Below are 22,296 nucleotides of genomic sequence, written 5' to 3'. Positions count from 1 at the left end.
TTTAAACTGATAAAATATACCCTTTTAAGAAACAAATACGGTCATTTTAAAATTTAAAATTTGTAAGGTAATTTTGAATTGTGTATAACACATTTAAAGGATTAGCATGCTACAGCTCAATGGCACCACTATGCTATTGCTATAAATACTGCTTTCTCCAATAAAAAAGTCCAGCTTTTCAATATGCCTGGAGTTTTCCATCAAAACATAATAGCAGAAACAGCCATTTCACAAACTGTGTTGAATTTCTTCACGTACAATCTTTAATTGATTTTTTCCAATTGTTTTCCTGCCTCTGGCTCTTGACGCCTTATTGTCATTAAAGTTCTCTTAACAGCTTGCCAAAATAATTAACACCTTTAATAAATACAGCCTGTGCCAAACCTCAGTTGATGACTTCCATTGAAAAAGAAAACTGTCCAGGATAGAAGCACGCAGTCCTAAAGTATCTCCAAACCCAAAAACATAATAACTTACAACTTTCCAGTCCTTGGATTTGGTGGCTGCATTAGTTTCCTTTTTTTTAGGCTTTCTTTTCCCTTTATTTTCACCTGGTGATCCTGACAATAACACGCTCACTGCCTATACTGTATCTATGGTGTAGCAGCATTGTCACCCAAGGTTGTACGTCTGATTTGGACTAGAGATGTGCGATAAGTTTGGTTACGGATTGAAATTCGGACTAAATTTTTCGTTATTTGGACATTCGGATGTATCCTAATTCCCGAATAACAGTGGTAATAAATTTCAACAAATCCGAAATTAATTATTACAAAATGTATTTTTCGAATTTGAAAACGATTTTGTATTCAAGTTTGAAAATGAATTTGAATTAGAAACCTATTGCAATAAGTAGAGTAAGGCATAACAAGATGATGATTCCTACTTGAATAGAATATAAAAAAATAGAACATATTAGAATAGAAAATAAAAGAGCAGATTAAAATAGAATAGAAAGGAATAGAATAAAACAGAATATAATGGAAAATAAAGGAATAGAATATAAAAAAATAGAACAGGAAAGAATATAATAGAACAGCCTAGAATGGAAAATGAATAGAATAGAATAAAACAAAATATAATAGAAAATCATATAATAGAAAAGAATAAAACAGATAAGAATAGAATCGAAAAAAAAAAAATAGAATATATTACAATAGAATAGAACAGAATAGAATAAAAGAAATATAGCCGTCTTCTAAAATTCAAATTTTGAATCAATTTGAAAAGAATGAAAATATATTCGAATTTTGAATTGATTTTAAAATAAAAAATATACGAAACAAATCCATACATATGATAACACAAATAAATTGCGCTTGTGAAAAATTAAATACATTCAAAAAATAAGCTGCACCACCAATGTAAGATATTATCACAAAAAATTAATTAAAACAAATAAATAAACTGTGTTGCACTAAATCAAAAATAAAAATAAATTAGGTGAGTCCAAGAATCAGTTTTCTGATGCTAGTAAAAAAGTCCCCAAATTCAGTGTAACTGGCGAGCTGAACCTTAAATTCCAAAAGTCCAATACACCACTTTGTGAATTCACCACCACTACATATAGATGTGCCCTTACCAGAGAGCATAGACCTCCTATTACAGGAGGTCAAAGAAGGCTCATGTCTCTCATAAACCCATCCTCTGTTCTGGCAAAGAAAAGACGATGAGAGTCACTTCATACCAGCCCACAGACGTACCATCATCCCTCTTGTCTCAAACCATCACAGCCGAAGGTCTATACCAAAGAAGAGATAAATGCCAATAATGTAAAGCCATTTAAAATTCAACTTCAATCTGTTTCCAATGTGTAAAAAAAAAACGATCGTTGGTTAATCCAGATAGACGCGGTGACATGGATCTGTACCTCCACCCGGTTTCGTTACAGGAAGGACTTCTTCTGGGGCATATAAATGAAATGAATTCCGAAAACAAATTATTCTCACATAACGAATATGACCAGATTAAATTATTAACTTAATGAACAAATCCAAAATGAAACTAATTTTTCTGTTGTACACATCTCTAATTTGGACTACAAGCACCTCCTGCTCTCTTCACCTCCAAAAGGAGCAGAGGTTGTGTAGTTGACAGACGATAGCTTGGAAAGCTGATACATTGTTTGAGATTAGTTCAATTCACAGAGGGTGCACTTGCAGAAAATGTACTTAGCCTAAATAAAGAGAAAATAAATAATGCCATCATATCTAATTACTGGTAAGCTGCAATTCTTATAAGATATTTGTTCTTGAGTTTAGATTTTATTCCTTATAAATATGCATGTTTATTGTCTGAAGATATGGTCGGCTGTGGGGTAGTAATCCATTGGTAACCACTCTTGTCTGTAGCTAAAGGTTCCAATACAGGAGCCTGAATGGAATCTTCCTTTATTCTACTGGGAAATCATTTTTTTTAGGATAAATCGTTGGCTCGGAGTACACAGAGATGTCTTAAGGCCTCTTCTCTCTCTCTTTGTAGTTATGAGGTCCAGGTGGACTTGGTCCCGGATTTTGTGTCTGCTCGTAGTCGCCTGCGTCTTACTGATTATATTACTGAGGATAGAAGATCTTAAAAGTAAGTTTCTTGGGTGTTGCTCAGAGAGAACATGTGGGCACTGGATATACAACAAATGTTTCATAACTTATAAATTAAAGCAGCATTACCCACACCAGATAGAGTGGCCACTACTGGGCCATGTTCTCCATATCTTTCCATGGTATCAGTGGTGAAACAATTATTGTATTCACAAACACATCTGAAGTTTGAGGGAATTTAACATCTTAGTGGTGCTTAAAGAAGAACTATCATAAAAAAATGTATGTTATTTACTTCCCAAGGGGATCAAGGAGAAGGGAGTGGAGGCATGGCTCTGTGTTGGCTGTACCCCCCCCCCCTCTCCCCACAAGAACGCCCATAATTTGGGCTTCAGAACAGGGTGGAGCTATATAGCCAACATTAAAAGGTGTCAGCAGGGCCACCAGTAATGATGGGACCAAGTACTACTGTATATGCACTTGGTTCCTTGGGAAATTAAATAAACTGTAAAAAAAAAATAGGGGCTATAAAACAGACTGACTGGTGCTAATGATATGACACTAGGCCAATATCTCTTCAAAGTACTGTCCAGTTGTGATAAAAGTTAATACTGAAGAAGAATAGGTGTTCACAGACTTGGTGGTTAGCATTTTAGGGTTGCAGCACTGGGGACCTTGGCTCGAATTCCAACCAGGAAACTACTTGCATGAAGTTTGCATGTTCTCCTTGTGCTTGCTTGGGTTTCCTCAGGGTGCTATGGTTTATTTTCCCTAGCAGTATATGTAGATATACATGTGAGATAAGGACTTTAGATTGTAAGCACCTTGAGGGCAGGGACAGTTGTGAATGTACATAATGTAAATTGTTGGCACTGTGTAAATAACTTTTATAAAAAAAAAATACATAAATTAGACTTTAAGCAAGTCAAATATAGCTATAAAAACTTTTAGGTGCTACTGGGAAAAGATAAATACATTTATTATAAGTTTCAATGTGCTTTCACACTACAAGTAAGTCCCACTTACTTGTATAGAGAAGCAGTAATAATACAACAGAGAAGGGCCTAACTGGCACAGGCAACAATACATCAAACATAATGGTGCTCCAATTCAAAGATCCTTCAGATAGGCCTCACATACATACAGTATGTGAGCATCAAAATGCAGACCCATGTGCAAGTCATCTTTTGAAACAGAAGCAAGCTGTCTCATGATAGTAGCCTCTATGGTACAATTCACAGAACTCCTTCTTATTCTTTTGACGTTGACTTTCTCAGATGTGTCATTTGTCTTGGAACTAGTCTGTGGAATTCTGGATGTCAAACCTGCAAAAGGCTGTTTTCCTGAATAATTTATTTTTACATGCATGTAGTTTGCAGAGCTGTGATTATTATAAAACACCATTTGCATAAAATTCAAATAGAGTTTCCAGGTGGGACTACAAAAGATCCAAGATTGATAGCAGTTTGTGTTGGCAGTCAACAGGAGAAGCGTTGAGGAAGTGTAGCCTTATAAGAGTACAAGGTTGCCCAGGGACAAGTCTGTGGGAAAGGAGAAATAGTAAAGCCGGCCATAGACGGAGCGTTTTTCTTTCCTGCAACCTCGATTCTCCCATCAATATAGTCAGCGATGGGGGAATCCCTCCCACGGAGACATTGTGTTCTCCTGGCAGAGGGAGCTGTCCCCACCGGGAGAACACAGTGATTACTGCTAGCAGCTAGAATAGGTGCTAGCAATAATGGCATGTAAAATCCGACAGGTTGGCTGTACCCAAGTTGATCAATCGATCAACATGGGTACATTCAGCCTACCCATACATGGATCAAATCTTGGCTGGTCCCTACTGAAATTCGAACCGTTGATGACTGGTTTAAGAGTGGATTTAAGCCAGCCTGGGAAGAGTGCTGAGGAATGGTATACCTAGGAGAGCTTTGTGGGGAAGAAGAAAGAGTAAGAATGGTTGTAAGCCAGGCAGGGAAGAGTGCTGAAGAAGGGTAGCCTTATTGGAATCCAAGGTGGCCCAAGAAAGACCACGTATGGATGCAAGTGAGGTGCTTTGGTGAGCAAACAAAATAGTGGAGAGCAGGTAGAAATCTTAGGAAGCATTAGGGAAAAAAGACCTCAATATAGTGGCATAGCCTGAGTCTCTAAGCACACAGTACAAGAGAGTAGGCCAGGTTGGGAACACAGGTCATGGTTTACATACTGGAAGAGATGTTCCCAGAACCTGGGTTACAGGCTCTTTTAACAGCAGGGTGTCTCTGAGTCCTCCAAAAACCCCATGATGATTTGAAAAAAAAAAATCAGAAACCCACGGTTGGAAGGCTGTGTCTACTAAGCAAAAATATTTCGTAGCTTAAGCTTCAGTATTAAAGCCTAACTCTCTATTATTATTATTATTATTTAAGGTATTTATATAGGGCCGTCAATTTACGCAGTGCTTTACATATACATTGTACATTCACATCAGTCCCTACACTCAAGGAGCTTACACTCTAAGGTCCTTAACTCACATTCATACATACTAGGGCCAATTTAGACAGAAGCCAATTAACTTACCAGCATGTCTTTGGAGTGTGGGAGGAAACCGGAGTACCCGGAGGAAACCCACGCAGGCACAGGGAGAACATGCAAACTCCAAGCAGGTAGAGTCGTCTAGGTTTCCAAAGACTTTATATAGTTCCCAGTCGCACACTGAGCACTGTATAAATTGTATGTAGCATCAGCCACATACAGTATACAGGGCTGTGCCCTGGCAGTGGGACAGAGACTGAGCATTCACAGGAGGGTTTGTATTTTTTAAATGAATCTGGCAGAGATAAAAAGGCAGGAGGATGATGTCACAATCTCTACCAATCGGAGGAAGCATAGTAAGCATTCATAAAATACAAGGCTTCCGGTGAATGGCTGAGTAGCACCCAGCTTGACCCAGTTTTGTCCAGGGAATGGGACAGGGTGTCCGCATCCCGCTGCCGGAACACAGAGCCAAATACTGTATGTAAATTAAGCTACATACAATTTATACAGCGCTCCCAGTGGACGCATCAAATAATGAAGGAAATAGTTTGTTTGGACCAGCTTGGCTTAAACAAGTTATTCATAATCATAGGAGACCTAGAGTTAGACTTTAAGTGTGAAATCTTAGGAAAAAAAATAATTTTAATAGTATCAGGCAGCAAAGTGAAAAAATATGGAAAAGGGTAAACAAACTATAAATATACTTTGGAAAATGTGGAAAATAGTGAACTGTAAAAATTCCTGCATGTAACCTATACACCTTTTCTGTATACAGAGTGGTTGAAGTCGGTGACGGCAGAAAAACCTCTGGGTAAGTACCAACAGGACATATCTTGTAAAAATAAATCGACTTGGCTAAACAGCCAAATTCCACTGACAACCCTTCAGAAGGTTTAACACAAACAGCCATGGCATTTTAAATGATGTAAGTGATTATAGAAGGCCAGCTCTCTACTGCTTGGGGGGGTCACACCTCGCTGCTTCTATATACAGGTCGTATCTCATCATCATCATGAATTACAGCTTAGGATTTTCACGTCTGTATACGCAAAAGTAGTTGTTGCCACAAGATATCTAGGAAGATGTGAAATTGAGATAAAAGTAAGATTCCTTAATGCTTGCTTATGAATAGAGCAAAAGGAAATATGTGCCACAAGGTGACTAAGAGCCTACATATATAGGCAGTCTCAAAAGTCCAAAAACCATACAAAATGATGTGTGGTTCCATCAGCCTATAAGAAGATCCTAAAGAGGGGGGGCGTCCGGCATCAACTAGGCCAGCTTCTGTTGGACATGCATCATGGAAAACCAGCAGCCAATGGCAGAAAGCACTGATCGGAGTGTTCTGGCAGGGGGGGGGGACAGCTCAGCAGGGGAAATCGCTGTACTAACCTTGCATGGTTAGTACAGTGGCTCCGAACGGAGCTGTCAGTTTTTTTTCTGGGTTGCACGAAAAAAAAAAATGATTAGTGTGTACTCGGCCTAAGCATTGAGCCCAGGTTCACACCAGTGCGATCACAGACATCACATGTGATTCGCACCCGCACCTGCAGTGCCGATCACATGCGATGTCTGTGAGATGCGAGTTCAGCCATACAATTGTATGGCTGAACTCGCATTAGATTCGCACAGAAAAAAAGTGCAGGGACTTGTTTTTCCCCTGCTCTAGAATTGGATTGCATGGATGTTCTCACCTATGTGATCTGATTCCTGTGCGATTTCACAGTTCACACTGCGATCTGTGAACTGATTTAATGTAATGACACCCGCAGCGGTTCGCAGAAGGCAGTGTGAACTACCTGCGGGAGAGAAGCGATGCGGGAACCAGCGATGTAATTGCACTGGTTCCCGCATCGCATCAGTGTGAACCTAGGCTGATGGTTTTCAAGTCCTGCAGGTCTCTGCGGTCTGTTTACACTGATTAAACATCTGCTGTGTTCTCTACAGAGCAGGACAGCAGACCTGCACACACCTGACATTCCCCTTTTTGATTTAAGGTGACAGCCAATGATATATAAAACTCCCCCTCATGCCTGGGATCTCTGCCCCCATGACCAAGCTCTGCGGGGGCAGAGCAAAACGCTTTGGGGGGTGGCCTAGTCAAAGTCCAGGCTGAGGTTGCCACCAACACATTGATCAGAGGTATCGTTCAGATGTGCGGCCAAGGAAGACTTTTTCCCATATCCAATGATCACAGGAGCCAGAATGAGCTCCCTCCCAGACTGGCACTTATAGTGTTGGACATTGAGGATTTACATACCTTCTGAGAGCATGAGCGGCTCACACATATGAGTCTTTTGGGTTGCAGAAAGCGTGATGTCAATCCACTTTCTCCAATCAGAAAAAGCCTTGTACTTATTAAAATAAAAAAAGTACAAGATGATCTATAAGGGATGGTGGTGCCGAGTTGGCAACCCCCTGTGGTCAGCGTGCAGAGGGGAAGTCGCTCACACAGGACCCTGAAGAACTTCGCAAAAAATGTAGTAGCACCAACTACTACAGTGATGTATCATTTTCCCGGAGGTCCATCATGTATGAGTAATGCATACTTACATTGTGCCAAGCTGGACCAATGTAAGTATGCAATACAGATAATTCCCAGAGTTCAGCTTTAAAGTGGTTGTAAAGTTAAAGAACAATTGTAGTCAGCTCCTCTGTTGTATTAATCTCTCCTACACTGTGTAAATGTTTTTTTTTTTTTAAAACGATGCCTGTAAATACCTTATCTTTCATCTCTTCTGGCCGGTCATGTGACCTCTGGCCGCTCTATTCCTCCGATCTACGGGCTACAGTGGGAGGGGCCGAGATCCCCCTCTGGCGTCAACCTTTCAGGTCACATGACCGCTGTGTTTGGCCGCACAGCCCCTCCTGCTGTAGTCCTTAGATGGGGAAGGAGAGCGGCCGGAGGTCACGTGAAGAGATCAAAGATAAGGTAGTTACAGGCATCGTTTAAAAAAAACATTTACACAGTGTAGAAGAGATTAATAGAATAGAGGAGCTGTCTGTAATTGTTCTTTACTTTTACTGCTAGCTACTAATAGTGGCGGGGGGGGGGTGGCAGAGAGAGGGAGAGACACACAGGAGCACAGGAGCTGACAGGCGGGGGGGGAGGCAAAAAGGAGAACAGTGGGATGACGAAGGCACATAACCTGACCACAATCATGGATCAGCAGCCATGATTACTGTGATACAGGAACAGGCAGGATCAACCAGGTTTTTCACAGCTTAGAAAGGGACAGATTAGACAGCACAAGCACTGTGCTGTTTAATATGCTTCAAAGGAAGAGGAGCTTTTTTTCTTTCTTTAGGGTTACAACCACTTTAAGTTCTGAACATTGATCTGGTGATCATGGTTAATGTTTTCTGCATGTAACAATGTTTGTTTTTTTTCTCCAGATGAGATCTTCAAAAATAGAAGAGTGCTGATCCTCTACTCTCCGGATTACCCAGCCTATGAGGAACTAGTGAGGGTTTTTGCTCTCTCGCTGAAAGTTGAGCTTAAGCTTGATGTTATTCTGGATCAGTGGGACCGGACAGAAATGGCTACAGTGGGCCCTCTGCCTTGGTACCAGAAACAAAAATCTGATGTTTTTGAAAAAGGAGGGCTTATCATCCTGCTGTTCTCAGAGGGAGCCCGGGACAGGTATACAGCGTGGAAAGAACGAAGAGCTGAGCAGGTTGTGGAATCTGACCCTTATGGATCGTTTGGGGCCATACTCAACTGTGTTTACCCTGACTTCCTAAAAGGACGGACCAAAGGGCGCTATCTGGTCGCCAGCTTCGACTCCAATAATGATGTTGTGCCAGATCCGTTTGGTTTACTCCCAATCTACACGTTACCCTTGAATTTGCTAAAATTATTACCAGAGCTGGCAGGAGATAACAGAAAAATACTTTGGAGGAAACAAGCCAAGCGTTTGTCTGTTAAAATCAGCAACAGTCTACAAGAACCTTTGAAGGCTTGCCAGAAAATTATGAACAGGCAAACACTCATTAGCCAGGATGGTAGTGAGTTATCTCAATCACCAAGGTTCGATAAAAAAGTAGCAATGGAATTAGAGCCGCTCGTGTAAAACTTGGACACAATTTGGAATGGTAGCACACAATGTGGAGGCCACTTTGGAGGACTATCGGGTAGACCAAAGGACCTGTTTCCAAATGCAACAGAAGTATTGTAGAGATGGACAAAGCGCATTAATGGGCATTTTGTAATTTATTTTCAAGGGTAAAGTGAAGAATTTTTAAAGAGGTTTTCAGCAATTCAATGACTTTAAAAAGTATTTTCAGAAAAAAGAACTAACCTTTTTTAATGTTCTCATAAAAAAGGCTTTTCAGTAATAAGTCCTCATCTCAACACCTTCAATGAGAAAGTCTGTGACACCTGAGCTCTTATCTTATATCACCTGATCTAAGATGAACTGTTGTGTTTTAGTTATACAATTTTTATTTACAATTTACCAAAACCATATGGGCGGCACAGTGGCTAAGTTGTTAGCACTTCTGCCTAGCAGCACTAGGGCCTTGCCTGGAGTTTGCATGTTCTCACTGTGCCTGCGTGGGTTTCCTCCCACACTCCAAAGACATGTAGGTCGGTTAATTGGCTCCTGTCTGAATTGGCCCTAATATGTGTATGTATGAATGTTAGTTAGGGACCTTAGATTGAAAGCTCCATGAGGGTAGGTACTGATGTGAATGTGGGAGCAATATTATCCCATTGTGGGCATCAGTGGGAGGAATAATGCCACATCATTGGTGTCAGTGGGTTGAGTAATGCCCCATTGTTGGTGGCAGTAGAAAGAATAGTGCCCTGTTGTCGGTATCAGTGAGGAATAGTGCCCCATTGTTGGTGTCAGTGGGAGGAATAGTGCCTCATTGTTGGTGTCAGTGGGAGGAATAGTGCCCTATTGTTGGTGCCAGTGGGAGGAATAGTGCCTCATTGTTGGTGTCAGTGGGAGGAATAGTGCCTCATTGTTGGTGTCAGTGGGAGGAATAGTGTCCTATTGTTGGTGCCAGTGGAAGGAATAGTGCCTGGTCCTTGTTGACAGTAGGAGCTATTTTGCCCCATTGTTGGTATCAATGGAAGAAATGGTGTCAGTGGCAGGAATTCTGCTTCATATAAGCAAGAGGAATGAAAGGGCCACAGTTTGGAGACCATTGCACTAGAGAATCAGAATTGCTGGCACACCACTCTTGGTGGGTTTCTATAGGAATAAATGAAGAATGCACCGTGAAAAGGAAAGAAAAATAAAAATAAGCTTAAATGAATGTCCTGGGTGTCACCAGGACAGGAAGTGTGGACAAGGCTTAACATGGGGGACACAAACATTAATAAAAACCCAGCACATGTACTAAACCTTTTTGATTGACTTTCCATTTCCTTCAAAAATTAAGCAAGAGAGACACTTTCTTTACCCACCTACATTTTGCCTGATTAGACTGTAGTCTAATCTTTGACAATAAATCACCTTCCAGATTTAATCTGTCTTGTGAATATTGGCAAACAGAAGGAGAAATCGGACTAGGTGCTTTCAGAAATGGGATTGTCAAGTTTGTCCGTTCAATTTGTACCGGAGTTAGACTGACAGCTGGGGACTGATTGGTTGGGCTGGGCAAAAAGGACTGTTTTCTTTTAGAACTATTTTTACAATACAAATGTATCCCTCGATGATAATATGTAAGTGGCTGCATGCAGGGCTGGGCCGAGACAGATGCAAGATAGGCAACCGCCTTTGTTTTTCTGCATTGGCCTCCTGTGCGCTGCACTGTGCAGGACCAAACTGTCAAACTGATAGCCCAGTCCTGCAGATTGCACTAGGAGCAAGATTGCACTAGCAGCTCCCCCTGTGTAATTAGCAAAGCTCTGTTGTCAGTGTAACAAACACCTGTTCTGTATCAGGAGAACCCCAATTTACTGAGCATGGCACATAGCTGATAAAGTGACAGTAGAGCTCCTCTGATTACACTGGAAGAGCTGCTCACCCTCCATAATCTGCAGTTGGGTATTTATGCCTTGTCCTGGCATTGGTTGCATTCTCACAAAATTTCTCCTGAAGGCAGAAAATGCCTTTAAGGCCTGTTTTGTTACACTGATATTCAGTGCAAATGTTATGTACAGTTTTGTTATATCAGTTTCTGTGAAACTAGACAATGGCTTGAAATTTCAGTTTAGGGTGGGTGCTTTTGGTTTCTTATACCTCTGCAAGGCCACAGATACCATGTTCCCCCAGAGTACTTTTTTTTTTTTTTTTAAGTTGCCAGCATTCCTGAAAAACCTAGGGGGCATGTTTGTGTCAACTGCTTTGGCAAACTTGACAACATTTGTCCACCCCCTGCTAAGAATCCACGACAATGGTGGAACTAGACCAGGGGTCTCCAAACTTTCTAAACAAAGGGCCAGTTTATTGTACTTCAGACAAGACTTTAGGGGGGCTGGACTGTGGCCATCAGGTGTACAAAATGTCCCAGCATCAGTGGGAGTAAACAATTCCCCATGATTGGTGTCATTGGTAGGAATTGGCCCCATTGTTGGTGTCATTGGGAGGAATTGTGCCCTTTACTGGTAAAAGCGAGCAAAGGGTTGGATAAAAGCAAGCAAAGGGCCGCAGTTCGGAGCAGGGGCGGATCCAGAGTCTAGTCTCGGGAGGGGCACTGCCAGAAAATATATTTTTTTGGGGTACATCTATCGGGTAAATGGCTGGTGTTGGCGCTTCAATCATCACGGCACCATGGTTGTTATGGTGTCAGGATGATTGAAGCGCATTATTTCTATTATTACATTGTTATAAAAAATTAAATAGTTTAACTCACCATAATGCAGAATCAGTGGGAGCCCCGAGTGTGTAACTTGCCACGTCACCTGTCACCAGATGCATATTGTCACTTGCCACGTCGCCTGCCACATGTTGCGGATTGTCACTTGCCACGTCACCTGTCACCAGATGCAGATTGTCACTTGCCACGTCGCCTGCCACATGTTGCGGATTGTCACTTGCCACGTCACCTGTCACCAGATGCAGATTGTCACTTGCCACGTCACCTGCCACATGTTGCGGATTGTCACTTGCCACGTCGCCTGTCACCAGATGCAGATTGTCACTTGCCACGTCGCCTGCCACATGTTGCGGATTGTCACTTGCCACGTCGCTTGTCACCAGATGCGGATTGTCACTTGCCACGTCGCTTGCCACGTTTGCGGATTGTCACTTGCATGTCACTTGCCACGTCGCCTGCCACATGTTGCAGATTGTCACGTGCCATGTCGCCTGTCACCAGATGCAGATTGTCACTTGCCACCTGCTAAGGTGGTCTCTTGTGTCCCAGAGACAGGCAGCAGAGAGATGATGTAATCTCTCTGCTGCCGCAGCTGCCTGCATGGTGGGGGGGGAACTGCAGGGATGCAGGGCGGGCGGTGAGAGATGATGTCATCTCTCTGCTCCCCCGCCCGCCTGCTCCCTGATTGGCCAGCAGCCGCTCACAAACACGTCAGCGGTGGCTCTGTCACCTATGGAGCCGCCCGGCGGCTCTTTTACTCACGGAGCCGCCCAGCGGCTCTCTCTCTCACGGAGCCGCCCGGCGGCTCTCTCTCTCACGGAGCCGCCCGACGACTCTTTTACTCACAGAGCCGCCCGGCGGCTCTCTCAAAGTGACAGTGACACTCACCTGCATTTTTTCGGAGGGGGCAATTGCCCCGTTGCCCCCCCCCTGGATCCGCCCCTGGTTCGGAGACCACTGAACTAGACTTTCATTACAGGTGGTGGAGAAAACGATGCAGATGACATCATCATGTGGCCTTGACAGTTGTATAGCACTGGAAAATCTGATGGATTGGTCTCACCATTCTAGTCCCCCTGAGGTATAAGAAGCCAGGAAAAGTGCTACCTTGCCAACAACCATGAAAAACTGAATACCCAGAAAGTAATGGACAACTACATCCAAAATATAATTTATTATTGATGAAACTGACCTTTATTTTCTGGACATGTAAAAAACTTTGAATGTCAATATTACCGTCAAATTGTGTACATAATAAATCCTGCTGATTGATAATTTAAATCAGATTGACTTGAATCAACCCTCTTGTAACTGTTGTTGAAAATGAATGGATTATATAAATTTTGTATTGTTGCTCTAAAACAAATGAAGGAAATCCAATAATACTGTCTACTGTCTTTGAATATAACCCGTTGGATGTGGTATGTAAGCTGATATAGTAGACTTCAGGTGTCAAAATGTATGATAAAACGTTAAAAACTAGGCCTAACATACTTATGACCATCAATCCCTCATATTTGATACCCAGGCTTCACCAATCCTTCACAGATGACACCCACCCTCACCATTCTCTAACAGATGATGCCTGGGCAGTGGTGGCTGGTGTTGTTTTTGTTTTTTTTTGTTTTTTGGGGGGTCGGCAAACAACTCACCCGCTGCCAACACAACCCCGGTCGGCCGGGTCACGACGGCACACCCCCCCAGGGTCAGTCAGTAGGTCGGATCTCTCCTGTCTTGCTGTAGCCTGACGAGTGTGTGTGTGCTTGTGACGTCGCCGCCCTTTCGTTCATCCTTACGGCGGGTCCAGGCTCCAGTGAGCTGTTGCTCCATCTGGTGTGTTCAGGCCTCTGCAAGTGGTTGCTCAGTCTGGTGTGCCCATACACTGCGGGTCCCGGCCCCAGGTCTGCAGCCGCTCAGCCTGGCCCATCTTTTACACTGTCCCGGCAGTTAAATGCCGGAGTTTGCTGATACCAACACTCCCAGCCATCTTCCCCAGCAGGTCCAGGCACCAAACTTACCCTATCTCGCGGGCAGCGCTCCGGGCCGCGGCTGCTTCTCTCTGGGCTTGCTTCCCTATGTCTCCTCCCTCCTCCGCCTGGTGGCCAATCCGATTAGATCTCATTTCGGCCAATCAGGTGACGGGTCTCAGGACCCGCTTCCGAAATTGGCCAGGAGAATCAGTGTTACAATAGCGAATATTCGTTCAGTCACACAACTGTGTGGGCTTTGGGCGCAGTGCTCTGCACCCCGAGACCACCCTTTTTTGAAGTCTATAAGAGCCCCTGGCTCTAATCACCTGCTTAAAAAAAAAAAAAAACACCCCCCCATTGGAATTCATGCATCCAGCACCCTGCATGTAGATCAGGGGGATGGACACACGGATAGGGGGGCGGCACCCACGCGCCCCCTATGGACGGGCAGCCACTGCACCTGGGTCTCACTAATCTTTCACAGATGACACCCTGGCCTCACTAGTCCTTCACAGATGACTCCTGGGCATTACCAATCCTTCACAAATGGCACTCTGATCTTAGCAATCCGTCAAAGATGACACCCATGCCTCACCAATGCTTCACAAATGAAACCCAGGCCTTACCAATCCCTCACAGATGACACCTAGTCCTCACCAATCTCTCAGACGACAACATGACCTTGCCAATCCTTCACAGATGACACCCCACCCTCACCGTTCTCTAATAGATGACGCCTGGGCCTTACTAATCTTTCACAGATGACAACCTGGCCCAACTAATCCTTCACAAATGACACCAGGTCTTACCAGTCCTTTACAGGTGACACCCAAGGTGACACACAACTTCACCAATCCCACATATGACACAAAGGCCTTACAAATCACTCAGACGTGTCACCTAGGCCTCAGCGGTCCTTCACAGGTGACACCCTGGCCTCAGGGTTTCCTCACGGATTACAATTTGGGCCTCACCAATCCTTCACAAATGACACCTGGGCATCAGCAAACCCACACAGATGACACCCTTTCCCCACCAGTCCCTCACAGATGACATACTAGCCTCACTAGTCCTTCACAGATGACACCTGGGCCTCAGCAAATGTCACAGATAACACTCTGGCCTCACCAATCCTACAAAGATTATGCTTCACTCATCATTTACACATTTCACCCTGGCCTCACCAATCCCTCAAAGATGACAGACGAGCCTCACCAATTTCTCACAAATTGCATGTATAACCCCAATTCCAAAAAAAAGTTCCTTGAATATCTTGGGCTGTAAATGTCCAGCTAGACATAAGCTAAGCCAGTCAACAAAAATCTTAATAGCGCCTTAAAAAAGATCTGCACTGCCCAGTACAACCAATCCTATTCTTCATTTCAATCCAATTGGACATTATAGAGATCCAGACAGTCCTTCCTTTGAGACTCAGTTACAGTATGTCTGACCAAGTTTACTGTAGAATATGGAGGCAAGCTGGGACTTTGCCCAAACCAGGAGGACCTTCGGGTTGCAGCTGTTTGGTGTAGATATTTAAACTTAAAAGTGTTGTACAAGTGTGTGTATTTATAGCTGTGGTTTGTGATAAGATGCGCAAACATTTGATATGTGGAACACACTGTGCTCAGTGAAGCCTGTGGAAATATACCAGATCGTACAGTGACATGCATGACAAATATTGGAAGAAATGTTTTAGCTCCAGCCAAACTAAGCGAATAAACCCATACCATTTACACAAGATTAGATAGGATGGTTCTGTTATCAGCACGGAGAAATTTGAAGCAATGGTTATTTATGGTTCTCTGGTCACGTACATTGTCAAATTGGAACTAAAAGCCGCTCTGGCATCAAAAACATACCACTGAAGCTCTCTGTATATGATCCACGAAGGCTTTAACAGGGCTGGGAGCCAGGTCGCTGATGTGACTCAACTTAATCTGCTTTTCCTACTGCTGTCAATGGAAGTGTATATTTTCTTGATATCCAAAATTACCCATGGTGAACTAAATTGGTATTGAATAAAAAAGGAGTTCCAAAATGGGGTAAGGCCAAAATAATAATGTTTTTAATTGGGATTAAAGTGGAACTATAGGCATTTTTTTCTCTTTTTTTCCCCCAAATCTTTTATTTAGTCAAAGGGCATGGTTCAATGACACATAACACAATATGAACAGTTTTAGGATATAATACAGCATAACAGATATTCATTACAAAAGATGAAACGTTGTGAACCCAGGATGACATGATGTCTGCTGACTACCCGAGGTATTTGGTATATGCTAGGCTAGATGTAAGGAAGATAGAACCTCGAGGCCAGGCATGGTTAGGGTAAGTCATAGCCAAAATGCTAATGTGTCCTAATAGGGTGGGGCCACGGAACCAGCCCAAATTATTTTTTCAATTTTGTATAGAAAAAAGATAACATGGAGCCATAGAGACACGGATCCATGAAGAAGAAATATTGAAATATAAAAAGAGAAAAAAAGAAAAGTGCGTAGCAGAAAGAAGGAAAGTGGGAAGTGGGAGAAGGAGAGGAGCAGGGGGGGGGAGAAGGGAGGGATTGGAGAAGGGATGGAGAGATATGAAATGTGAAGTCACGAGCAGCATAGACGGCAGACGGGATTCAGGTTTGGTATTTCTAAAATACCAAGTGTAGTCAGGGTCCTAGTAAGGTAGATTTAGTCGGCAGGGTCACTGTCAAGGAGGGTTCTACCTTCATCAGAGAAGACGAACATGTTCCAGAGCAACCAAGTCTTGAAATAGCGTTCTTGTTGGTGGCGTGCCGAGAGAATGAGGTCTTCCAGCTTATTTATTTCCTCTACTTTCTTAAGCCACACCCCGATGGTCGCAGGCTGTGGGGATTTCCATTTAAGAGGAATGCATGCCTTGGCGGCGTCAAGGAGATGGTGAATGATTGATTTTCTTGTAGATTCTCCCAGGGGCACTAGAGGCATGGAAGAGGAAAAAGGCTGGATCGTCCGGTATCGGGCGCTCCGTGAATTTTTGGGCAATGCGTTTGACCACCTTCCAATAGTGTTTTAGTTTGGGACAAGTCCAAAAAGTATGGAGAATGGTGCCCCGTTCTTCCTGGCATCTCCAGCAATAATCAGAAGTTGCAGGAAATATTTTTTGCAACCTCACTTGTGTTCTATACCATCTGGTTAAAATTTTAAAGTTAGTATCTTGCACCCTTGTGCAGATGGAGGATTTGTACGTAAATCGGAGGATATGTTGTCTTTGTTGTGGACTGAACGAGTTACCGAGATCTTGCTCCCACTCGTGGAGGCAGCTTAAGGAGCGGGGTTCTGGAGGTGTGATCAGTAGGTTGTAGTTTGCTGAGAGCGTGTGAGGCATCACTCCCGAATCGGAGCGGTATTCCTCTAAAGTTGTGAGGGGTCTACTGAAGTTGGTCTGGGGCGGGAGGGATCTGAGAAAACGAGTGAGTTGAAGAGCCTTCCAAAATCCCAAACAGAAGATACCAGCCGGGTTGTCGAGAGCTGAGATCGACGGCCAGCGCCCTTCAATCAAGAAGTGAGAGGCCTGCAAACGTCCAGACCTCGTCAAGTTCCGAAAGGTTGGATCCTGATATCCTGGGGTAAAAAGTGGATTTCCCAATATTGGGAATAATGGCGAGGTCAGGGAGGAGAGAAAAGTTTGTGTAAGCAAAGACGAACACAGTTTCGCAGTCTGGCCAATTAGGGGATGGTTTTTCACTTCCCTAGGCAGAGAGACATAGCACCAAGGTGCTTTACAGAGGGGTATGGCACTTAGAGCTTGCTCTACCCAAACCCACAATTTGAAGTCGCCATGCCTATTCCAATCAAGGAGTCTACTTAGATGTACAGCCTGGTAGTTTTTACGTATGTCTGGCACCGCAAGTCCCCCATATTGTTTAGGTAGTGTGAGCTGTGGGCGTTTATGGGCCCATATGAATGCAAAAAAATATCCCTTGGATCTGTTTGAAATAGCTAGATGGGATATAGATCTGTAGATGCAGCCCAGGTCCCTAGCCAGGTCAAGAACAGGGTGCAGGCAGGCCCTGCGCTGAAGGCTGAATGGAGAATCAGTTCTTTCTGTGGGTAGCGATGGAGGCGGCAGACCACTTCCCGGGGCCTCTCGGGGTCGTTAGATCTGGGCCCTATGAACTCTATCCAACTCCACTGTGAGCTGAGGGGGTTTGAGGACCTTTTGAAAGATGGCACTCACTGTGGCTGGAAGATCCTCGGTGCCTGTAGCCTCTGGTAGTCCCCGCAACTGCAAGTTATTTCTGCGGATTCTCCAGGTGGAGTTGAAGGTCGACCGCTGTGTCTGCCTGAGAAATGCGGGAGCGCTCCAGGACCGCCACACGATGTTCCAGGGAGGACATGGATGTCTCCCCTGTATCCACCCTCTCTGAGAGCGAGTGGATGTCCGCTCTCACCGCCACCGCCGGCTTGTGTCCCCCTTTAGAGAGGAGTTGGCTATCTCCGATAAGTCTGGACAGAAGAGTGCAGGGGTCTCCGGTAAAGAGTCCGAGATGGAGTAGGAGGTAGGAGATGCAGACGGATCTGGCATGTTCTGGGTGCTCAGGCCTGAGCGACGAGGTGCCGCCACTATGGCGCCCAGAGAGGTGCGGTGTGCGTGCAGGAAATAATGCTGTATTTCCCCCTGGGAGGTGCGGGAACGGGCTGCTGACGATCTGGTCCTGTACTCTCTCGCCGCTAGCATGACGGTTTAGCAGATGATTGATGTCGGCAATGTGTCGGTATAGGCAGGGGAAGCCCGGAGCTCACAGAAGACACGTCTTCACACCGCCATGTCCAGGCCACACCCCCCCCAAATATTTTTTTCATTTTGGATGGAGGAAGGGAGGATTATAACCCCTGACAGATCTTTGTTTTTCGGCTTCTGTGTCCTGATTGAGATTTCACTTCCTGTTCCATAGCTAAACAGGAAGTAAGAGGAAATACCTGTAAATTAGGGGAATTTCTTGGGGACCCCTAGATCTCCTGAACTAGTGTCCCCAATGGAAAATTTTCTCTATTACTTTTCTGGGTACAACCCAAAATTTAGAATTTTCTTTTACTTTTAATGTCAATGATAATGGTAAACAAGACTAACAGAGATAGTGAATCTCCTTAAATTGATAATAAATTCTTGTTCATACTGCAGTGGATTTGCACTCCCGATCCTCCTCTTCTCAGGTCCCTCGCTGGCACTCCTGACCCCTTCCTCCTGCCGGGAGCCCTCACAGCAAGCAGCTTGCTGCCCCCACAGCAAGCCAAGCCACTGCTCTGTGTCCATTCAGACATGGAGCCGTGACTCAACCCCACCCTCTCTCTCTCTCCCCATTGGCTCACTAACTTTGATTGACATCAGGGGGAGCCAATGGCGCCCCGCTGCTGTCTCAGCCAATGAGGAGGGAGAGTCCCAGGCAGACGAGAGCTCAGGTAAGAATTAGGGGTGGGGGGGGGAGGTGCTGCACACAGAAGGTTTTATTATCTGCATTAAGATAAAAAAAACCTTCAGACTTTAGAACCACTTTAACAGGGGCACAGACAACAATAAAAACTGACAGGGGTTCTAATCCCTCTCCACTCTATCCAAAGCTAAAAAAAAAGTTTTCCCTTTAGTTATACTTTAATCCTCTGCCAAAACAAAAATTAAAAATTGGGCCAGCAGGAGCTTGTAGCTATAATGTGCATACTAGCCCATTATGGCACACGTACCTTGCAAATGAGCCCCTCCAGTGCTGCAGTGCCAGAGCTCCCGATTATCAGGGGCACTTTCATATTCTCCCATTCATCCTTCCGGATTCAGATTTTTCATCCGCTTGATTAGCTGGGCAAGGATGATGTGACTCTTACACACGCGCAAGCGGGTTAAGCCATTCCAGCACAAAGTCTGCCAATGAACTGCTTGGGGCACATTTAGGAGGAGCAAACATAGATAGGCAGAAAGAAGGGTTTTTGACAGAAGAGACCAATAGGGTCTTTAGTGGTTCTAGAACATGCTGCATTTGACACTTGGTACATGTCAATATACCTAATCCAAATAACTGTTATAATTTACTAATTGTTTATTTTGATATGTTTTTGAGTACCACCAGATTTTACAGTATGTGGGTTCCCCAAAAACTGGCAGCTGCAACATCTTCATGTTCCACATCTGAAGGTCTCAGTGACCTTACCCAAGTAGTGGAATATTGATTATTGTGAAAGAGCCTAGGTAAAAGATAAGCCACCCAATGTAGGCGCTTTCCTACAGCTAGATTGTGTCCATGATTTCAACACTTAGACCCCTTTCACACTGGAGGCGTTTTTCAGGCGCTTTTGGGCTAAAAATAGCTCCTGAAAAATGGCTCCCTTGCAGTCTCAATGTGAAAACCCAAGTGCTTTCACACTGAGGCGATGCACTGGCAGGACGTTAAAAAAACTGCTGAAAGCAGCATCTTTTAGAGCAGTGAAGGAGCGGCGTTAAACACAGCTCCGCCACCGCTCCCGCCCACTGAAATGAATGGGCAGTGCCGCCGAACCGCGCAGGTTGTTTTAACCCTTTTTCGGCCGCTAGCGGGGCGCTTTTAACTCCCACAAAGACGACGGTAAAGCGCCGCTAAAAATAGCGGCGCTTTACCGCCAACGCCCCAGTGTGAAAGCAGCCTTAACAAAAATCAGGGTCATTAAGTAACACTGGTTTATATCATCTCACTATCCTTTTGGTCCTCCTAAATTATAAGCTATATGTTGTAGAAAAAAAATTCTGATGTTTAGTTCCACTGGCTATGCCTCTTCTATTTCTTTTTTTACGTCCCTTTTAATAAATCCTCTGTCCGTTTGTCGTTTGCAAATCTATATACTTCATCCACAAAGTCCCTAGAACAGCGTTTCTCAACCTTTTTGCCCCAGAAGAACCCTTCAAATAATTTTCATGACTCAGGGAACCTCAGCTAAACTGAATTAATCAGGATTCAATGGGAAGAATGACCCTTACATTGGTGGTCAGTTGGAAGAATGCCCCCCCCCCCCTTAGTGGTGATCGGAAAGCCACCATTGCAGACAGTTAAAAAGATCATTGGTTTCATGCTGTTCATCACCATCTACTATGAAGATTAAATCATTTATTTAACAGAAAAAATAAGGAATGGATCTTTAAGGTTTACTATTTCCAAAGACCTGACGCTCCCACTGTCCCATATAGAAATTGGCATATTTCTACCATTGGCAACAAGTCTTGCTTTTAATGGCCAGACAGATAACTTAGGGCTAGTTTACACTTGCTTCAAAACATGGCTTCAGACAGGCTTTGTTAAAGCTCTCTGAACGCTTCAATGGTGCTTTGATGAGCCTTTGGTGGGGCTTTGATGGAGCTTTGATGATTCTTTGGTGGGGCTTTGATGGAGCTTTGATGAGCCTTTGGTGGAGCTTCGATGAGCCTTCAAGTGAGTTTTGCCATAGACTTCTATGGAGGCTTTGAAGACACTTTGAAGCACCACTAAAGCTACATGGGGTATAATTTTTGAAGCAAAGCAAAGCAAAAGCAAGGTGCAAACAGGACTGTAAGCTAACCATTTTATTTAGTGACAGGAGCTTTGACTAGCGTTCAGAGAGCTTTAACAAAGCCTGTCCGAAGCCTTGTTTTGAAGCAAATGTAAACTAGCCTTTAATGTGTGTTGAAGCTGAAGCAAGTGTAAATGAGCCCTTTCTGTCAATCCTAGAGGGAGTTCACTTCATGTTTGTTGGAAAAATACTCTCTCCAAAGGCTTGGTGCTTCACTGAGCCACACCCTTGGAGATTGTATTTTCCATCAAACAAAAAAGTAATTATGGATCGGCAAATAGTGGACTCCCTCTAGGATTGACAGTAAGGTAGCTGTCTGGGCATTAAAGCCTAGTACACATGGGCCGAATATCGGGCAGAATTGGCTGGTTCAATAGAAACTGCCCGACATTCAGCCCGTGTGTATGGCAGCCGGTCCAACAGAAGTCGGCCGTTTGGCCAGCTTCTGTTGAAAGGGCATGACGGAAAAAAGGTCTGCCGATTGCCATCCGATCAGCACAGTATGTTTTAGCAGGGGGTCCCCCTCTGAGACTTGAACATCGGATAGTTAGTACAGCGACTCTTCCTGAGCTTTTCGGGACTAGTAGTGTGTACCAGGCTTAAGGCTGAACTTGAGAGTCACCCCATCAGGCTGGCCATACATTATACAATTTTCTTCTACAATTTTCCTTTAGATTTACCAAAACCATATATGAGGTCAAACCTAAACACTTTCGATTTGTATGCAGCCAAGCAGGTCCTTGCACTACATAGTTGGAGGTAAATCGAAAAGAAATTGAACATGAAAATTGTATCATGTATGGCCAGCCTTACCTTAACCGAACCTGCAATAGTTTTTTTTTCAACAGACTCAGTTGTTCATGAATAAATAGCCCTGAAAGAGCTCCACATCAGGGCTTGACTGCACTGTCTTCTGATAAGACCGGTAGCCCCCTTGCTTTCTCCTACTGGTGGTGTAAACTC

The 22,296-nt window shown here is 44.0% G+C and overlaps 1 protein-coding gene across 1 annotated transcript in view; it reads left to right on the top strand.

Annotated features, from left to right (window-relative positions):
• IL17RC (interleukin 17 receptor C) overlaps positions 1–13,208 on the top strand; it is a 122,675-nt gene extending 109,467 nt beyond the window's left edge. The window contains exons 17-19 of the mRNA XM_073591966.1: positions 2,482–2,577; positions 5,830–5,865; positions 8,451–13,208. Coding sequence (XP_073448067.1) covers positions 2,482–2,577; positions 5,830–5,865; positions 8,451–9,127 — 809 coding nt within the window. The 3' untranslated portion in view covers positions 9,128–13,208. The remainder of the gene's footprint in view (positions 1–2,481; positions 2,578–5,829; positions 5,866–8,450) is intronic.
• The last annotated feature ends 9,088 nt before the right edge of the window (positions 13,209–22,296 follow it).

This window comes from Aquarana catesbeiana, linkage group LG07, assembly GCF_042186555.1.
Source record: "Aquarana catesbeiana isolate 2022-GZ linkage group LG07, ASM4218655v1, whole genome shotgun sequence".
NCBI classification, from domain to species: domain Eukaryota; kingdom Metazoa; phylum Chordata; class Amphibia; order Anura; family Ranidae; genus Aquarana; species Aquarana catesbeiana.
This window is presented reverse-complemented; position numbering and strand designations above follow the sequence as displayed.